At 49.3% G+C, this 15,127-nt stretch overlaps 1 protein-coding gene across 14 annotated transcripts in view; it reads left to right on the top strand.

The window, feature by feature from the left end:
- LOC144798493 (uncharacterized) overlaps positions 1-15,127 on the top strand; it is a 181,092-nt gene that overhangs the window by 131,634 nt on the left and 34,331 nt on the right. For 10 of the 14 annotated variants that reach the window (XR_013603553.1, XR_013603552.1, XM_078669400.1 and 7 more), the window contains exons 14-17: positions 212-409; positions 685-882; positions 1,309-1,506; positions 6,700-6,782. Coding sequence is in view for 11 of the 14 variants with exons in the window: in XM_078669400.1 (XP_078525526.1) it covers positions 212-409; positions 685-882; positions 1,309-1,506; positions 6,700-6,782 (677 nt within the window). In the remaining 3 variants the exon portion in view is untranslated. The remainder of the gene's footprint in view (positions 1-211; positions 410-684; positions 883-1,308; positions 1,507-6,699; positions 6,783-15,127) is intronic. The other 4 variants (XR_013603554.1, XM_078669404.1, XM_078669402.1 and 1 more) reach the window with 1 other exon arrangement.

The following is a 15,127-nucleotide window of genomic DNA, read 5'->3' as shown; positions in this document are numbered from 1 at the left end:
ACACACATGTATTTTTTTATCCATGTTCTAAATTTCAAAACAAATTCAAATGATATAGCTTTAAACTACACTGTAAATGAATACAAATACAGATAATGTAGAGGTTCTGGCCTTCAAGGTCATGTTGACAGGTCACTGGCTGTGGTCACTATTTTTATTCTTGCACATAATAAAACTCACCATTTTGTGTTTCTATCCTCCAACGTTCTAGGGCTTGAACCTATGACTGATGTGGTGTCCTTGCAGTCTGTAGAAGAAACTGAGATTGAAGCAGCAGAGAGCACGGCTTCCGAGGAGGCAGCTCAAAGTGCATCTCCTGCACAGCCTTCTCCACGTCGAAAAAGGGGTCGACCAGAGAAAGTTGCCCCTATTCCATCTAAGAGCTTGTGTGCTGAAGAGGACACAACAGGCAAGTAGACACATTTTCTTTTCCAAGGTAGTAGAATGTTAAAGTCTATGCCTTACAAACAAACACACACATGTATTTTTTTATCCATGTTCTAAATTTCAAAACAAATTCAAATGATATAGCTTTAAACTACACTGTAAATTAATACAAATACAGATAATGTAGAGGTTCTGGCCTTCAAGGTCATGTTGACAGGTCACTGGCTGTGGTCACTATTTTTATTCTTGCACATAATAAAACTCACCATTTTGTGTTTCTATCCTCCAACGTTCTAGGGCTTGAACCTATGACTGATGTGGTGTCCTTGCAGTCTGTAGAAGAAACTGAGATTGAAGCAGCAGAGAGCACGGCTTCCGAGGAGGCAGCTCAAAGTGCATCTCCTGCACAGCCTTCTCCACGTCGAAAAAGGGGTCGACCAGAGAAAGTTGCCCCTGTTCCATCCAAAGGCTCGTGTGCTGAAGAGGATACAGCAGGCAAGTAGACACATTTTCCATTCCAAGTTAGTAGAATGTTAGTCTATGCTATATATATATATATATATATATATATATATATATATATATATATATATATATATATATATATATATATATATATATATATATATATATATATATATATATACATATACACACACCATGTAAATGTGTGTGTACATATATATATTTTATCCAGGATATGAACATATTCACAAGATATGGCCTTAAACTACACTGTAAAGGAGTTCAAATGAATACAAATACAGATAATGTAGAGTTTATAGTCTTTAAGGTCATGTTGAAAGGTCTGACACCACTGGCAATGCAGCATGTCGACTATTCTGATGGCTGTGATCACTATTTTTATTCTTACTCATAATAAAACTCACCGTCTTGTGTTTCAATCCTCCAACGTTCTAGTGCTTGAACCTATGACTGATGTGGTGTCCTTGCAACCTGTAGAAGAAACTGAGATTGAAGCAGCAGAGAGCATGGCTTCCGAGGAGGCAGCTGAAAGTGGATCTCCTGTACAGCCTTCTCCACGTCGAAAAAGTGGTCGACCAGAGAACCTTGCCCCTGTTCCATCCCAGGGCTTGTGTACTGAAGAGGAGACAGCAGGCAAGTAGACACATTTTCCATTCCAAGTTAGTAGAATATTAAATTCTCACACAAAAGGTTGCCCTTAATGAAGACGCCACTCATGTGGAGTTTAATCCCTTTAATCGAGGATTTCCAGGTAAGTCTCCACGTTGCAATCTCACTCATAAAGCCCAACGCGTTTCAAACATCATTGTGTCCTTGATCACGGGCTGAGGAAAGAAGCAGCAGCTTTAAACATGCAGAACACCTGATAATGAACAAAGTCCCGCCCTGTGGGCGTGTGCTACACCAGCATACTGGAACTTGTAGTTTTGCATGATTTCTCCCCCAGTGGGTGCCGTCATACTCCTTTTAATAATTCCATTAAAAATCCCCAGTGGGTAGAGAGGAACATGGACAAACTGCGACATGGTTCGTAAGATTGTCCATCGATACGGACTCCACATTCCATCAGCGCTGAGCATTTCAAAGCGCAGGATCTGTGCAGGCAGCAGCGGGGCGTCTCCGCGGCTGAGCAAGCTGCTAAACTTTCTCACACAAAAGGTTGCCCTTAATGAAGACGCCACTCATGTGGAGTTTAATCCCTTTAATCGAGGATTTCCAGGTAAGTCTCCACGTTGAAATCTCACTCATAAAGCCTAACGCGTTTCAAACATCATTGTGTCCTTGATCACGGGCTGAGGAAAGAAGCAGCAGCTTTAAACATGCAGAACACCTGATAATGAACAAAGTCCCGCCCTGTGGGCGTGTGCTACACCAGCATACTGGAACTTGTAGTTTTGCATGATTTCTCCCCCAGTGGGTGCCGTCATACTCCTTTTATTAATTCCATTAAAAATCCCCAGTGGGTAGAGAGGAACATGGACAAACTGCGACATGGTTCGTAAGATTGTCCATCGATACGGACTCCACATTCCAACAGCGCTGAGCATTTCAAAGCGCAGGATCTGTGCAGGCAGCAGCGGGGCGTCTCCGCGGCTGAGCAAGCCGCTAAACTTTCTCACACAAAAGGTTGCCCTTAATGAAGACGCCACTCATGTGGAGTTTAATCCCTTTAATCGAGGATTTCCAGGTAAGTCTCCACGTTGAAATCTCACTCATAAAGCTTAACGCGTTTCAAACATCATTGTGTCCTTGATCACGGGCTGAGGAAAGAAGCAGCAGCTTTAAACATGCAGAACACCTGATAATGAACAAAGTCCCGCCCTGTGGGCGTGTGCTACACCAGCATACTGGAACTTGTAGTTCTGCATGATTTCTCCCCCAGTGGGTGCCGTCATACTCCTTTTATTAATTCCATTAAAAATCCCTAGTGGGTAGAGAGGAACATGGACAAACTGCGGCATGGTTCGTAAGATTGTCCATCGATACGGACTCCACATTCCATCAGCGCTGAGCATTTCAAAGCGCAGGATCTGTGCAGGCAGCAGCGGGGCGTCTCCGCGGCTGAGCAAGCCGCTAAACTTTCTCACACAAAAGGTTGCCCTTAATGAAGACGCCACTCATGTGGAGTTTAATCCCTTTAATCGAGGATTTCCAGGTAACAGTCTCCACGTTAAAGGGGTTAAACTCCACATGAGTGCCGTCTTTATTAAAGGCAACCTTTTGTGTGAGAAAAAAAAATATATATATATATATATATATATATATATATATATATATATATACACACACATACACACACACACAATCGTTTCTTTTCCAAAAAGATTGTGCGGAGCCCCAGTTTTCGTTCAAGCGTGCTTTATTAACCCCTCCCATGCTCATGACGAGCTCAGCTCGTCATGAGCCACGGTTCTCGTGTGCTCATGACGATCTGAGCTCGTCATGACTGTTAGAACGCTCAGGTGCGGGGCTAATTCCCCTCCTGTGCTGGGCGTTCTAACAAACGGGTGTGGTCATGACAAGCTCAGCTCGTCATGGGCACACGAGAAACGTGGCTCATGGCGAGCTCAGCTCGTCATGAGCACCGGGGCGCTGTGCGCGCCCCCCAGCACAGCGGGGAGAATCGGCCCCGCAGCCAAGGGGTTAAATTCACAAAGCCCTGGCAAACACTGTTTGTCCCGCTGTGAATTTAATAAAGCACGCTTGAACGAAAACTGGGGCTCGGCGGAATCTTTTTGGAAAAGAAACTATTGAATTGTGCATATGTATATATATATATAAATATATATATATATATAATGAATATTTTTTCTCCATGTTATAAACAAATTCACAAGATATTGCCTTAAATTACACTGTAAATGAAATTTACGTATACCATCTATCTTCACATTACTGACCAGACTACAATTCATGTGTCCGTCACTCTAAGCATCATTAAGAAGCAGCCAAGAAAGCACATTTGGAATGCATACAGATTATTGATGTTAATAGCAACCTTTCATATTTGCTTAGTTAGGATAATTTGTATGGCACATACTCTGCTATTGATATGGCTGTGAAGCACTTTCAGCAACCCTAGTGACGGAACATTGTGGTTTAGAGGTTTCCTGTCCACGCTGGAGTCTGGTTCATCTTAACTTGATCTTTTAAGAGTTTTGCCTTTAGTAGTGCTCCTTGATTATGAGGTTGCTTAAGCCTCATACCCAAGAAAGACTACAGCATTTCTAGCATATAGTCCCCGGCATGTAGCCTGGACCCCGGTCACCACCGAAGATCCCTCCACGACCATGAAGATTACTCTCTCAGGAGCCCCCACGGACCCCTGCCCACCCGCACATCTTCCACAGAGCCGCCCCTGCCATAGCGCCCGAGCTACGACACACCATCAATGCCACCTTCGAATCCAACACTTTCCCCGACGACTGGAAACGCGCAGAAGTCAAGCCCCTCCTCAAGAAACCCTCTGCAGACCCGACGGACCTGAAAAACTACTGACCCATCTTTCTCCTTCCCCTCGCAGTCAAAGTCACCAAGAAGATCAACTCCCAGCTGACAAACTTCATCTAACAGAACACCATCCTCGACTCTCTTCCCAATCCGGATTCTGCAGTAACCACAGCACCGAGACCAACCTCCTTGCCGCCACAGACAAAATCCGCATGCTCCTCTACCAAGGTCATACCACTACCCTCATCCTACCAGACCTCTTCGCAGTCTACAACACCGTCTCCCACCACACTCTCGCAGCCTGACTCCACGAAGCCGGCATACAGGGAACCTCCCTCGACTGGCTCCTCTCCTTCCTCAACGGCAGAACCCAAAGGGTCAGACTCCTGCCTTTCCTCTCCGAACCCACAGAGATCAACTGTGGAGTACCCCAAGGATCATCGCTCAGTCCCACGCTCGTCAACATCTACATGACCCCCCTTGCCGCCATCGTAAGACAGCATGGACTCAGCATAGTATCCTATGCCGACAACACCCAGCTCATCCTCTACCTCATAAAGGACCCCGAAGGCACCAGACTCTGCTTCCAGGAAGGAATGAAAGACTTCACAGCTGGACGAGCAGCAGTTGTCTGAAGCTCAACTCAGAGAAGACAAAAGTCCTCGTCCTTGGACCCACCCCCTCAGCTTAGGACAATACCTAGTGGCCCACTGCCCTCAGCAACCATCCACAGACCACGCCTGGAACCTCAGCATCATACTCGACTCCTCTCTCACCATGAACCGCCAGATCAACACCGTCACCTCACCTGTTTCAACACCCTCCTCATCCTTTTTCAAGACCTTCAAGTGGATCCCCCCGAAGCCAGAAAAACTGTCGCCCATGCAGTTATAACAAGCAGACTGGACTACGGAAATGCCCTCTACGCTGGAATCAACAAATCCCTGCTACGTAAACTCCAGACCATCTAGAACACCGTGGCCAGACTCGTCCTTGGCATCCCACAACATGAGCACATCAGCCAACACCTGCGAGACCTCCACTGGCTCCCCGTCGAGAAGAGAGTAACCGTCAAGCTACTCACCCATGCCTACAAATCTCTCCACAACACCGGACCCAAATACCTCAACGAGAGAGTCTCCTTCCACGTACCCAAAAGAAACCTCTTCTCCGCCGACCTCGCCCTAGTAGAAACCCCATGCATCCGCAGAACCAGAACGGGTGGACGAGCCATCTCCTACGTCGCGGCAAGGCCTGGAATGAGCTCCCGAACTAATACTAACTCCCTGTCATTATCAGACACTCCCCTACTCTGCACACCTTCAGGAAAAACCTCAAAACCTGGCTCTTCGACTGATCCAGAGCTGCATCTCTCCCCCCCATCCCCCCACCCCCAGCGCCTTGAGAAACTCACAGGTGAGTAGCACGCTTCATAATGCCCTGATTGATCGATTGATAGTCCTTGCAGGTACTATATGCTAGAAATACTGTAAATAATATGTGAGATCTTCTACCAAAGAGGAGGATGTCCCTTTTGTGTTCCTTCTTATGTTTTATTATCTAGATAGTCCGTGGGAGACATTCAGCAATGTCATAAAAAACCCTCAATAAATTATTAAAATTAGGCATCATTTAAAAAAAAAACTTTTAATATCCTTCCCTTAAAAAAATGAAAACGTCCGTAAATAGTAGAGCCTCATATAAAGAAAATCTACACTGTCCTCTCAAGTCAGCACAGTGACAGCTGATCCCTCGGTTCTTTACCTGAATATGGGGCTAATATCTGTTATCTGTTTTACCTTTATTTTTTTCTGAAGGTTTTTGGCTTCATACATTTTTACCTACAGCTTAGATTTCTTCTTGTAAATTATGTTTCTGGATTGCGCTGAACACCTTCTCCACTTTCTGATATGAAGATCACTCTTTCTCTTGGGGATTTATGTCAAAAGACCTACATATGAAACAGAACTGTGGGATGCTACGCTAAAGGCACATCAGTGCTTGCTCTCGATCAAAGTATAGCCCTAGCAACATATTTAAAGGTATTGCTGCTTTGTACCCTTCGCCAACCTCGTCCCATTCTAAAACTGAGCCACCTACTTACTCACCAGTGTAATTCTTCATTTCCCAGTACTGCTGTTCTTTTGTGTATTTCCCAATCTTTGTATGTATGTTGCTCCGCACACTTTCTGGGAAACCAGTTTCATGCATTCACTATCTTTCTTTTGAACAGGTATATCCTAATCTTATTTATGTAATATTATATGGCACAGCACTTGAGTAATTTCATGGCTTAGAGTGCTAATTGTTTCTTATCCTTTTTGATTGTACTATTGTTAGTTGTTCTTCATGATTTTAACTTTTGTAAAATTTTAGCCGTCATCACGATCAGTGATGGGGATGAGCAGTCAAGCGGTACTTTGGACGAAAAGCCAAGTGGACGAAAAGTTGTAAGAAAGGTGAGATAAACACGAATTTTCTTTCTTTGAAGTTGTTAGTCTTTTTTTAGGTCTCCTGCTAGGCAGTGTAAGTTATCTGATTATGGAAAATCTATTATGGGCTTATCAAAAATGTACACTTAATTTACAGCCTACCCACTCTTTACCCATTTCTTGGCTTTAATTTCACTCCCATGTGCTTGCTTCTTATTCTATGGCTTGCCATCCGCTTCTTGTGTTTTTCCATGCCCTGGGCATAGCCTCATTGTCATCCGTTTCATTGGCTGAATTGTATCTTTCTGCTGCTCACTTTTAGGGAACTTCTTTTTTTCTTTTTGGGTAAGCATTCTGTGAGACCGTATGTGTTTTCCAGCTCCCTCCCCCACGTGCTTCTCCCCTGCCAAATACTCACCATGCTGTATCGCTCTATCTCCTGTGTGGTTCTCCCACTGCCAACATTTTCCATGCTTGAGTTGCTATCTCCCATGTATTCTTTTCCCTGCCCCTCTGTATTACTCACTCCCTTGTGTTCTGCTTTCCCCTCCTGTCTTAATCTGCATTTTAACTTCACCCCCTTCACTCTCTCGCGTTGACCCTTCTCATTAGTCCCCTCTCCACCACAGTGATCCCTTTTTTTGATTTTTTTTAATGAATCTTTTTGGAAGTCAGGCACCAATTTGCTAATGCCTCTCTGCCTTCCGAAAAAGTGCTTATATTTATTTATTATAAACCGATCCATCTTGGATCGGTAAATTAAAAAACATGGCACCCCAACCCTCCTACCCCCCCCTTCACTTATATCCGCTCTCTGCACTCCAGAGCCTCCAAAATAATTCAGAGCTGCCACTCCTCTATCCTCGACCTCGCTGAACTATCCTTCGCAAACCTCATGCCTCAGTGGTCTCCTCCGCCCATCCCAGAACTTCACAAACACCCGCTACCAACAGCCTTAAGGCATCTTCGCCCTCGCAAGTACACTAGCCGTCTATCTGAGGAGGAAATCCTTGACCTCACCCGCTCCTACAACTTCTGCCCGTTCACCACCGATTCCCTAGACCTCACTGAAAAGGAAATACAAGATATTCTCAAAGACCTCAACCCAGCCCCTATCCCTCCCTGCCCACCAGACGTGAGTGCCGCACACCCCATCTGCATGGTCACTATCGATCCACACAGACTGGCCTCCCGCTGCAATAGAAGGGCGATCAGAAGCAATCTTGCACCTGTACCCCTGACTGCCCCGACTCCCACTACTACCACCTCCCTCCCTGGTCTGACAGGGCTCCTAATCAACTGCCGATCGGCAGTAAAGCATGCCGCCGATGTCGCTGCTCTCATTCTGAACAATAACACTGACCTAGCCATCCTAACTGAATCATGGCTTAATGATGCATCATCCCCATGCTTCGACCTCTTAGTCCCCCCAATTTTAACATTGCCAGACTAGACAGACCACTTAACAAACAAGCATTGGAAATGCAATAGGTCTTGCATTAGAAAAGTTGGAGTTATTGGTCTTGTAAATAACATATTTTATTTATTTGTTGGTTTTTAAAATTGCTAAATTGATGGCTTTGTCATTTACAATGCCAATAGTTATAACTTTCGCGAATGTGACACCTATAGCATTCGGAATGCAACATGGAATGCAACATGTTTTGTATTACGTGACTTAGGATGGCAGCTCTGGTTGTTAGGCCACATCTCTAGAGAGCAGGAGAGTGCAGCAGGGGAGAGAAGCACAGCAATGCAATAGGTCTCGCATTAGGAAAGTTTGAGCTATTGGTATTGTAAAGCACACATTTTTATTTATGTGCTTGTTTTTAAATAGCGAAATTAATAGCTTTGTTATTTACAATGCCAATAGTTTTATCTTCCGCAAATGTGACACCTATTGTAACACAATATGTGTTGTGAGGGTGGTGGGTGAGGGTTGAGGGTGAGTGAGGGTGAGGTGAGTGAGGGGTGAGGGGTTGAGGGTGAGGTTGAGGGTGAGGGGGTGAGGGTTGAGGGTGAGTGAGGGTGAGGGTTGAGCGTGAGTGAGGGGTTGAGGGTGAGTGAGGGTGAGGGTGAGTGAGGGTGAGGGTGAGTGAGGGTGAGGGGTTGAGGGTGAGTGAGGGTGAGGGGGTGAGGGGTTGAGGGTGAGTGAGGGTGAGGGTGAGTGATGGTGAGGGTGAGTGATGGTGAGGGTGAGTGAGGGTGAGGGTGAGGGTGAGTGAGGGTGAGGGGTTGAGGGTGAGTGAGGGTGAGTGAGGGTGAGGGTGAGTGAGGGGTTGAGGGTGAGTGAGGGTGAGTGAGAGTGAGGGTGAGTGAGGGGTTGAGGGTGAGGGGTTGAGGGTGGGTGAGGTTGAGGGTGAGTGAGGGTGAGGGGTTGAGGGTGAGTGAGGGAGAGTGAGGGTGAGGGGGTGAGGGTGAGGGTGAGTGAGGGTGAGTGAGGGTGAGGGGTTGAGGGTGGGTGAGGGGTTGAGGGTGGGTGAGGGGTTGAGGGTGAGTGAGGGGTTGAGGGTGAGTGAGGGTGAGTGAGGGTGAGGGGTTGAGGGTGAGTGAGGGTGAGGGGTTGAGGGTGAGGGTGAGTGAGGGTGGGTGAGGGTGAGTGAGGGGTTGAGGGTGAGTGAGGGTGAGGGGTTGAGGGTGAGTGAGAGTGAGGGTGAGTGAGGGGTTGAGGGTGAGGGGTTGAGGGTGAGGGGTTGAGGGTGAGTGAGGGTGAGGGGTTGAGGGTGAGGGGTTGAGGGTGAGTGAGGGTGAGTGAGGGTGAGTGAGGGTGAGTGAGGGTGGGTGAGGGTGAGTGAGGGTGGGTGAGAGTGAGGGTGAGGGTGGGGGTGAGGGGTTGAGGGATTGAGGGTGAGTGAGGGTGAGGGGTTGAGGGTGAGTGAGGGGTTGAGGGTGAGTGAGGGTGAGGGGTTGAGGGTGAGTGAGGGTGAGGGGTTGAGGGTGAGTGAGGGTGAGTGAGGGTGAGGGTGAGTGAGGGTGAGGGGTTGAGGGTGAGTGAGGGTGAGGGGTTGAGGGTGGGTGAGGGGGTGAGGGTGAGGGGTTGAGGGTGAGTGAGGGTGAGGGTGAGTGAGTGAGAGTGAGGGTGAGTGAGGGGTTGAGGGTGAGGGGTTGAGGGTTGGTGAGGGTGAGGGTGAGGGGTTGAGTGAGGGTGAGGGGTTGAGGGTGAGTGAGGGGTTGAGGGAGTGAGGGTGAGGGTGAGGGTGGTGAGGGTGAGGGTGAGTGAGGGGTTGAGGGTGAGTGAGGGTGAGGGGTTGAGGGTGAGTGAGGGTGAGGGTGAGTGAGGATGAGGGGTTGAGGGTGAGGGGTTGAGGGTGAGTGAGGGTGAGGGGTTGAGGGTGAGTGAGGGTGAGGAGTTGAGGGTGAGTGAGGGTGATGAGTGAGGGTGAGTGAGGGTGAGGGTGGGTGAGGGTGAGTGAGGGTGATGAGTGAGGGTGAGGGGTTGAGGGTGAGTGAGGGTGAGTGAGGGTGGGTGAGGGTGAGTGAGGGTGAGGGGTTGACGGTGGGTGAGGGTGAGTGAGGGGGTGAGGGGTTGGGGTTGAGGGTGAGGGGTTGAGGGTGAGGGTGAGTGAGGGTGAGGGGTTGAGGGTGGGTGAGGGGTTGAGGGTGAGTGAGGGTGAGTGAGGGTGATGAGAGAGTGAGTGAGGGTGAGGGTGGGTGAGTGAGGGTGAGTGAGGGTGAGGGTGAGTGAGGGTGATGAGTGAGGGTGAGGGTGAGTGAGGGTGATGAGTGAGGGTGAGTGAGGGTGAGGGGTTGAGGGTGAGTGAGGGTGAGGGGTTGAGGGTGGGTGAGAGTGGGTGAGGGTGAGTGAGGGGTTGAGGGTGAGGGGTTGAGGGTGAGGGGTTGAGGGTGAGGGGTTGAGGGTGAGGGTGAGTGAGAGTGAGGGGTTGAGGGTGAGTGAGGGGTTGAGGGTGAGTGAGGGTGAGGGGTTGAGGGTGAGTGAGGGTGAGGGGTTGAGGGTGAGGGAGGGTGAGGGGTTGAGGGTGAGTGAGGGTGAGGGGTTGAGGGTGAGTGAGGGTGAGTGAGGGTGAGGGGTTGAGGGTGAGGGGTTGAGGGTGAGTGAGAGTGAGGGTGAGTGAGGGGTTGAGGGTGAGTGAGGGTGAGGGTGAGGGGTTGAGGGTGGGTGAGGGTGAGTGAGGGTGAGGGGTTGAGAGTGAGTGAGGGTGAGTGAGGGTGGGTGAGGGTGAGTGAGGGTGAGGGTGGTTGAGGGTGAGTGAGGGTGAGGGTGAGGTGTTGAGGGTGAGTGAGGGGTTGAGGGTGAGTGAGGGTGAGGGTGGGTGAGGGGTTGAGGGTGAGTGAGGGTGAGTGAGAGTGAGGGTGAGTGAGGGGTTGAGGGTGAGGGGTTGAGGGTGAGGGTGAGTGAGGGTGGGTGAGGGTGGGTGAGGGTGAGTGAGGGTGAGTGAGGTTGAGGGTGAGTGAGGGTGAGTGAGGGGTTGAGGGTGAGGGGGTGAGGGTGAGTGAGGGTGAGGGGTTGAGGGTGATTGAGGGTGAGTGAGGGGTTGAGGGTGAGGGGTTGAGGGTGAGTGAGGGTGAGGGGTTGAGGGTGAGTGAGAGGGTGAGGGGTTGAGGGTGAGGGGTTGAGGGCGGGTGAGGGGTTGAGGGTGAGTGAGGGTGAGGGGTTGAGGGTGAGTGAGGGTGAGGGGTTGAGGGAGGGTGAGGGTGAGGGTGAGTGAGGGTGAGGGGTTGAGGGTGAGTGAGAGTGAGGGTGAGTGAGGGGTTGAGGGTGAGTGAGGGTGAGGGGTTGAGGGTGAGGGGTTGAGGGTGAGGGTGGGTGAGGGTGAGTGAGGGTGAGGGGTTGAGAGTGAGTGAGGGTGAGGGTGGGTGAGGGTGAGGGGTTGAGAGTGGGTGAGGGTGAGGGGTTGAGGGTGGTTGAGGGTGAGGGTGAGTGAGGGTGAGGGTGGGTGAGGGGTTGAGGGTGAGTGAGGGTGAGGGTGAGTGAGGGTGAGTGAGGGTGAGGGTGAGTGAGGATGAGGGCGAGTGAGGGTGAGGGCGAGTGAGGGTGAGTGAGGGTGAGGGGTTGAGGGTGAGTGAGGGTGAGGGGTTGAGGGTGAGTGAGGGTGAGGGGTTGAGGGTGAGTGAGGGTGAGGGGTTGAGGGTGAGGGGTTGAGGGTGAGAGGGTGAGGGTGAGTGAGGGTGAGGGTGGGTGAGGGGTGGTGAGTGAGGGTGAGGGCGAGTGAGGGTGAGGGTGAGTGAGGGCGAGTGAGTGAGGGTGAGGGTGAGAGGGTGAGGGGTTGAGGGTGAGTGAGGGTGAGGGGTTGAGGGTGAGTGAGGGTGAGGGGTTGAGGGTGAGTGAGGGTGAGGGGTTGAGGGTGAGTGAGGGTGAGGGTGAGAGATGAGACGGTCTTTGAGGCGCCTCTGCTGTATTTGCATTTGGTAAAACAGCCTTAATGATGTGTTGAGAGGCGCCCCCCTGCCATTGTTGCAGGCCGCCATGTGGGGGCCTGCTAAGTGTACGGGGAGGGGGCAGCAAGCACAATTTATGGTGTCTAAAGCGACCCTTTCCTGAGAGACAGCCCTGGAGACAGAGGATGTTTATTTCAAGGAAGTCCAGCGGCCTTCGCGTCTGGGCAGCATTTAGTAAAAAAACAAAAAAAAAAGTACAAATATTTAGAAGCATTTACATATGCATTTAATCCATCGTGCAAGTCTCTCATTGCACGCGGGTGGAATGTTTGTCTACTTGCTGTTTATTTTTGGCATCAACAGATGCAGGGAGGGTGACGCTCTGTGAAGGAGTGCAGCGTGGGACCCGTGGTGTACGTGGCTGTTAAGTAATGTTTCGGCTGAGATAACATTGCAAAGGCTGACGCATGGATGGTTCAAAACAGGCGCAATAACAAAACGTGAATAGTGCGCATATAGTAGTTACTGCAACAAAACCTACAAAACCGCATAAAACCTAATTAAAAAAAAGAAAAAAGAGACAGGCTGTTATAAACAATGGAATTTACACACGTGCTTGTTGGTGATGTATTCGCCTACGCCTACATCACTTATAAAACAAGACGGATTGAAGGCAGAGAAGGGGGGGGAGGAGAAATGCGACATGGCGGGCAGGGGAGGGGGCGGAGTGGGGAGAGGGTGTTAAGCAGCAGGGGCCTTTGAAGTGAAGCTAAGCTTCACTTCAATAGTGTGGGAGGAGTGCGGCTGAGGGAACAGACGGCGATTTGGTGATGTGCACGCGCATTTTAGGTCAATGCGCAAGCGCATTGACCTAAAAGCCACGGGCACAGCACCAAATCGCCGCAGTTAGGTAAACTTTGTTTAAAGCCCTATAGTCTCGCTCTGCTCAATGCGCATGCGCATTGACAGGCGAGACCTAAAAAGGTGGGGGAATCGCCTGCATCTATCGCTCTAACCTCCTTGTCTCAGAGCTTTTTACGGATACCACTGATTCCTGCGAATATCTAGCCCTCTCAGTCTGGAGCTTCACCACCCACCTGTGCAACCTGCACACTTTTTACCACCCCCCAGGCAATAACAATCAATTCACTGATTACCTCATGGAAATTATCACGGCTAAGAACTCCCCCAACACCAAAGACATCTTCCTTGGTGACTTCAACCTGCACTGGAACGACCTTAAGGATCCTCATGTCAACGCCATTAAAGATCTCATGACCGATCTAGCCCTGACCCAAGCTTGCCCACTCCCTACCCACTCGAAAGGGGCTACTCTCGACTGGATCATCTCTAACGAGAAAACCGTCAAACTCATATCCACCGACCCCTGCGACTGGTCTGACCACCATGCCATCGCCTTTCTTCTACCCTGCACCCTCAACCAGTGCTACCAAAACGCTGGGTCAGAGACACCAAAAACCTAGACCTAATTGAACTTGAGACCCGTTGCAATTCCGACCTCCCCCCCTCCTCACATCCTCAGTCAGTGACCTCTATGATCACTACACTGTTTCAATGTCGAACATTTTAGATGACCTAGCCCCTCTTAAACTAAAAAGGACTTAAGTCAAAGATAGAAACCCTTGGTTCACCGGCTCCCTCAACGACGAGAGAAGATCACTCCGTCAAGCCGAAAGAATTTGGAGACAGCACCCATCGGCAGATCACCTGAAATTTCTCCGCCAGGCCAGAAATGCTTACAATAAAAACATCCTCAAGTCAAAAAAGTGTTTTTCAGAGCGGAACTAGGAAATGCCCAGAACAGGCCTCGGAAACTCTTTGAGATGATCAAACTCCAATCGAACAAACTGTCCAAAACAGCGAAAGAAAACCCCAAGTCTCTCATCTCCTCCGAATATTTCTCCTCATTTTTCGCAAACAAAATCCTAACCTTAGGTACCGAACTCAAAGCTGCCTCACTCCCCCCACCGAACATTGACCATCCGCCTCCTCCATCACTGCTACCGACACAGACCTCACCCAAGAATGTAGCGCACTGGTCCGAATTCTCACCCTACGATGAAGACTCTGTCGCAAATATCCTTTCCTCCTTAAACCCGAACAACCATTTCAACGACCCACTCCCCTCGAACTGTCTTGCGACTATTACCAAATCCATTATTCCTTGCTGGACTGCGATAATCAACGCCTCTCTCCGGCAGGGATCAATCCCGATCTCACTGAAAGCAGCCCAAGTCCTCCCCATTCTGAAAAAGCCATCACTGGACCCAGCCTCCCCAGATAACTTTAGACCAATCTCCAACATTCCCCTCTTGGCGAAAGTGATTGAAAAATGTGTTCACATACAGCTAAGTCACCACATCAGCAATTTCCGCCTACTCGATGAATGCCAATCCGGCTTTCGACCGGGACATAGCACTGAAACCACCATTCTCCACATTGTCAATGATGCTCTTCAAGCCCTGGACCAAGACAAAACTTGTCTCCTAATCCTCCTTGATCTATCCTCGACCTTCGACACTGTCAACCATGAGATGCTACTCGAACGCCTCAAACTAAGGATGGGCTTAGATGGCACTGTACTTGATTGGTTTAGTTCCTACCTCCAAAATCGATCTCAGAGATTCCTAATCAATGGTGAACTCTCCTCCTCCTCCGTGGTCACGATGGGAGTCCCTCAAGGATCAACGTTTTCCCCACCCTTTTTAATCTCTATTTGGAACCTCTTGCCGAAATCCTTCGCACTGCAAATATCTCCTTCCATATGTACGCTGATGATACTCAGATCTACATAAAAATCTTATCTCTTGCGGAGATCCTCACCCTGAATGAGGCCCTGAAGCTGACTCGCTGCAAACCAACTCAAACTCAATGCTAATAAAACTGAGTTCCTTCTAATCTCCCCGCCCAAGAGCAACTCTGAGATACAGACGTGGATCAAAGCTATAACAGCCTTAAACTGTTCCCCGACCATTGTGGACTCTGCTAAATCACTGGGTATCACCTTGGATTAC

Source organism: Lissotriton helveticus, chromosome 12, assembly GCF_964261635.1.
Source record: "Lissotriton helveticus chromosome 12, aLisHel1.1, whole genome shotgun sequence".
NCBI lineage: Eukaryota > Metazoa > Chordata > Amphibia > Caudata > Salamandridae > Lissotriton > Lissotriton helveticus.
This window is presented reverse-complemented; position numbering and strand designations above follow the sequence as displayed.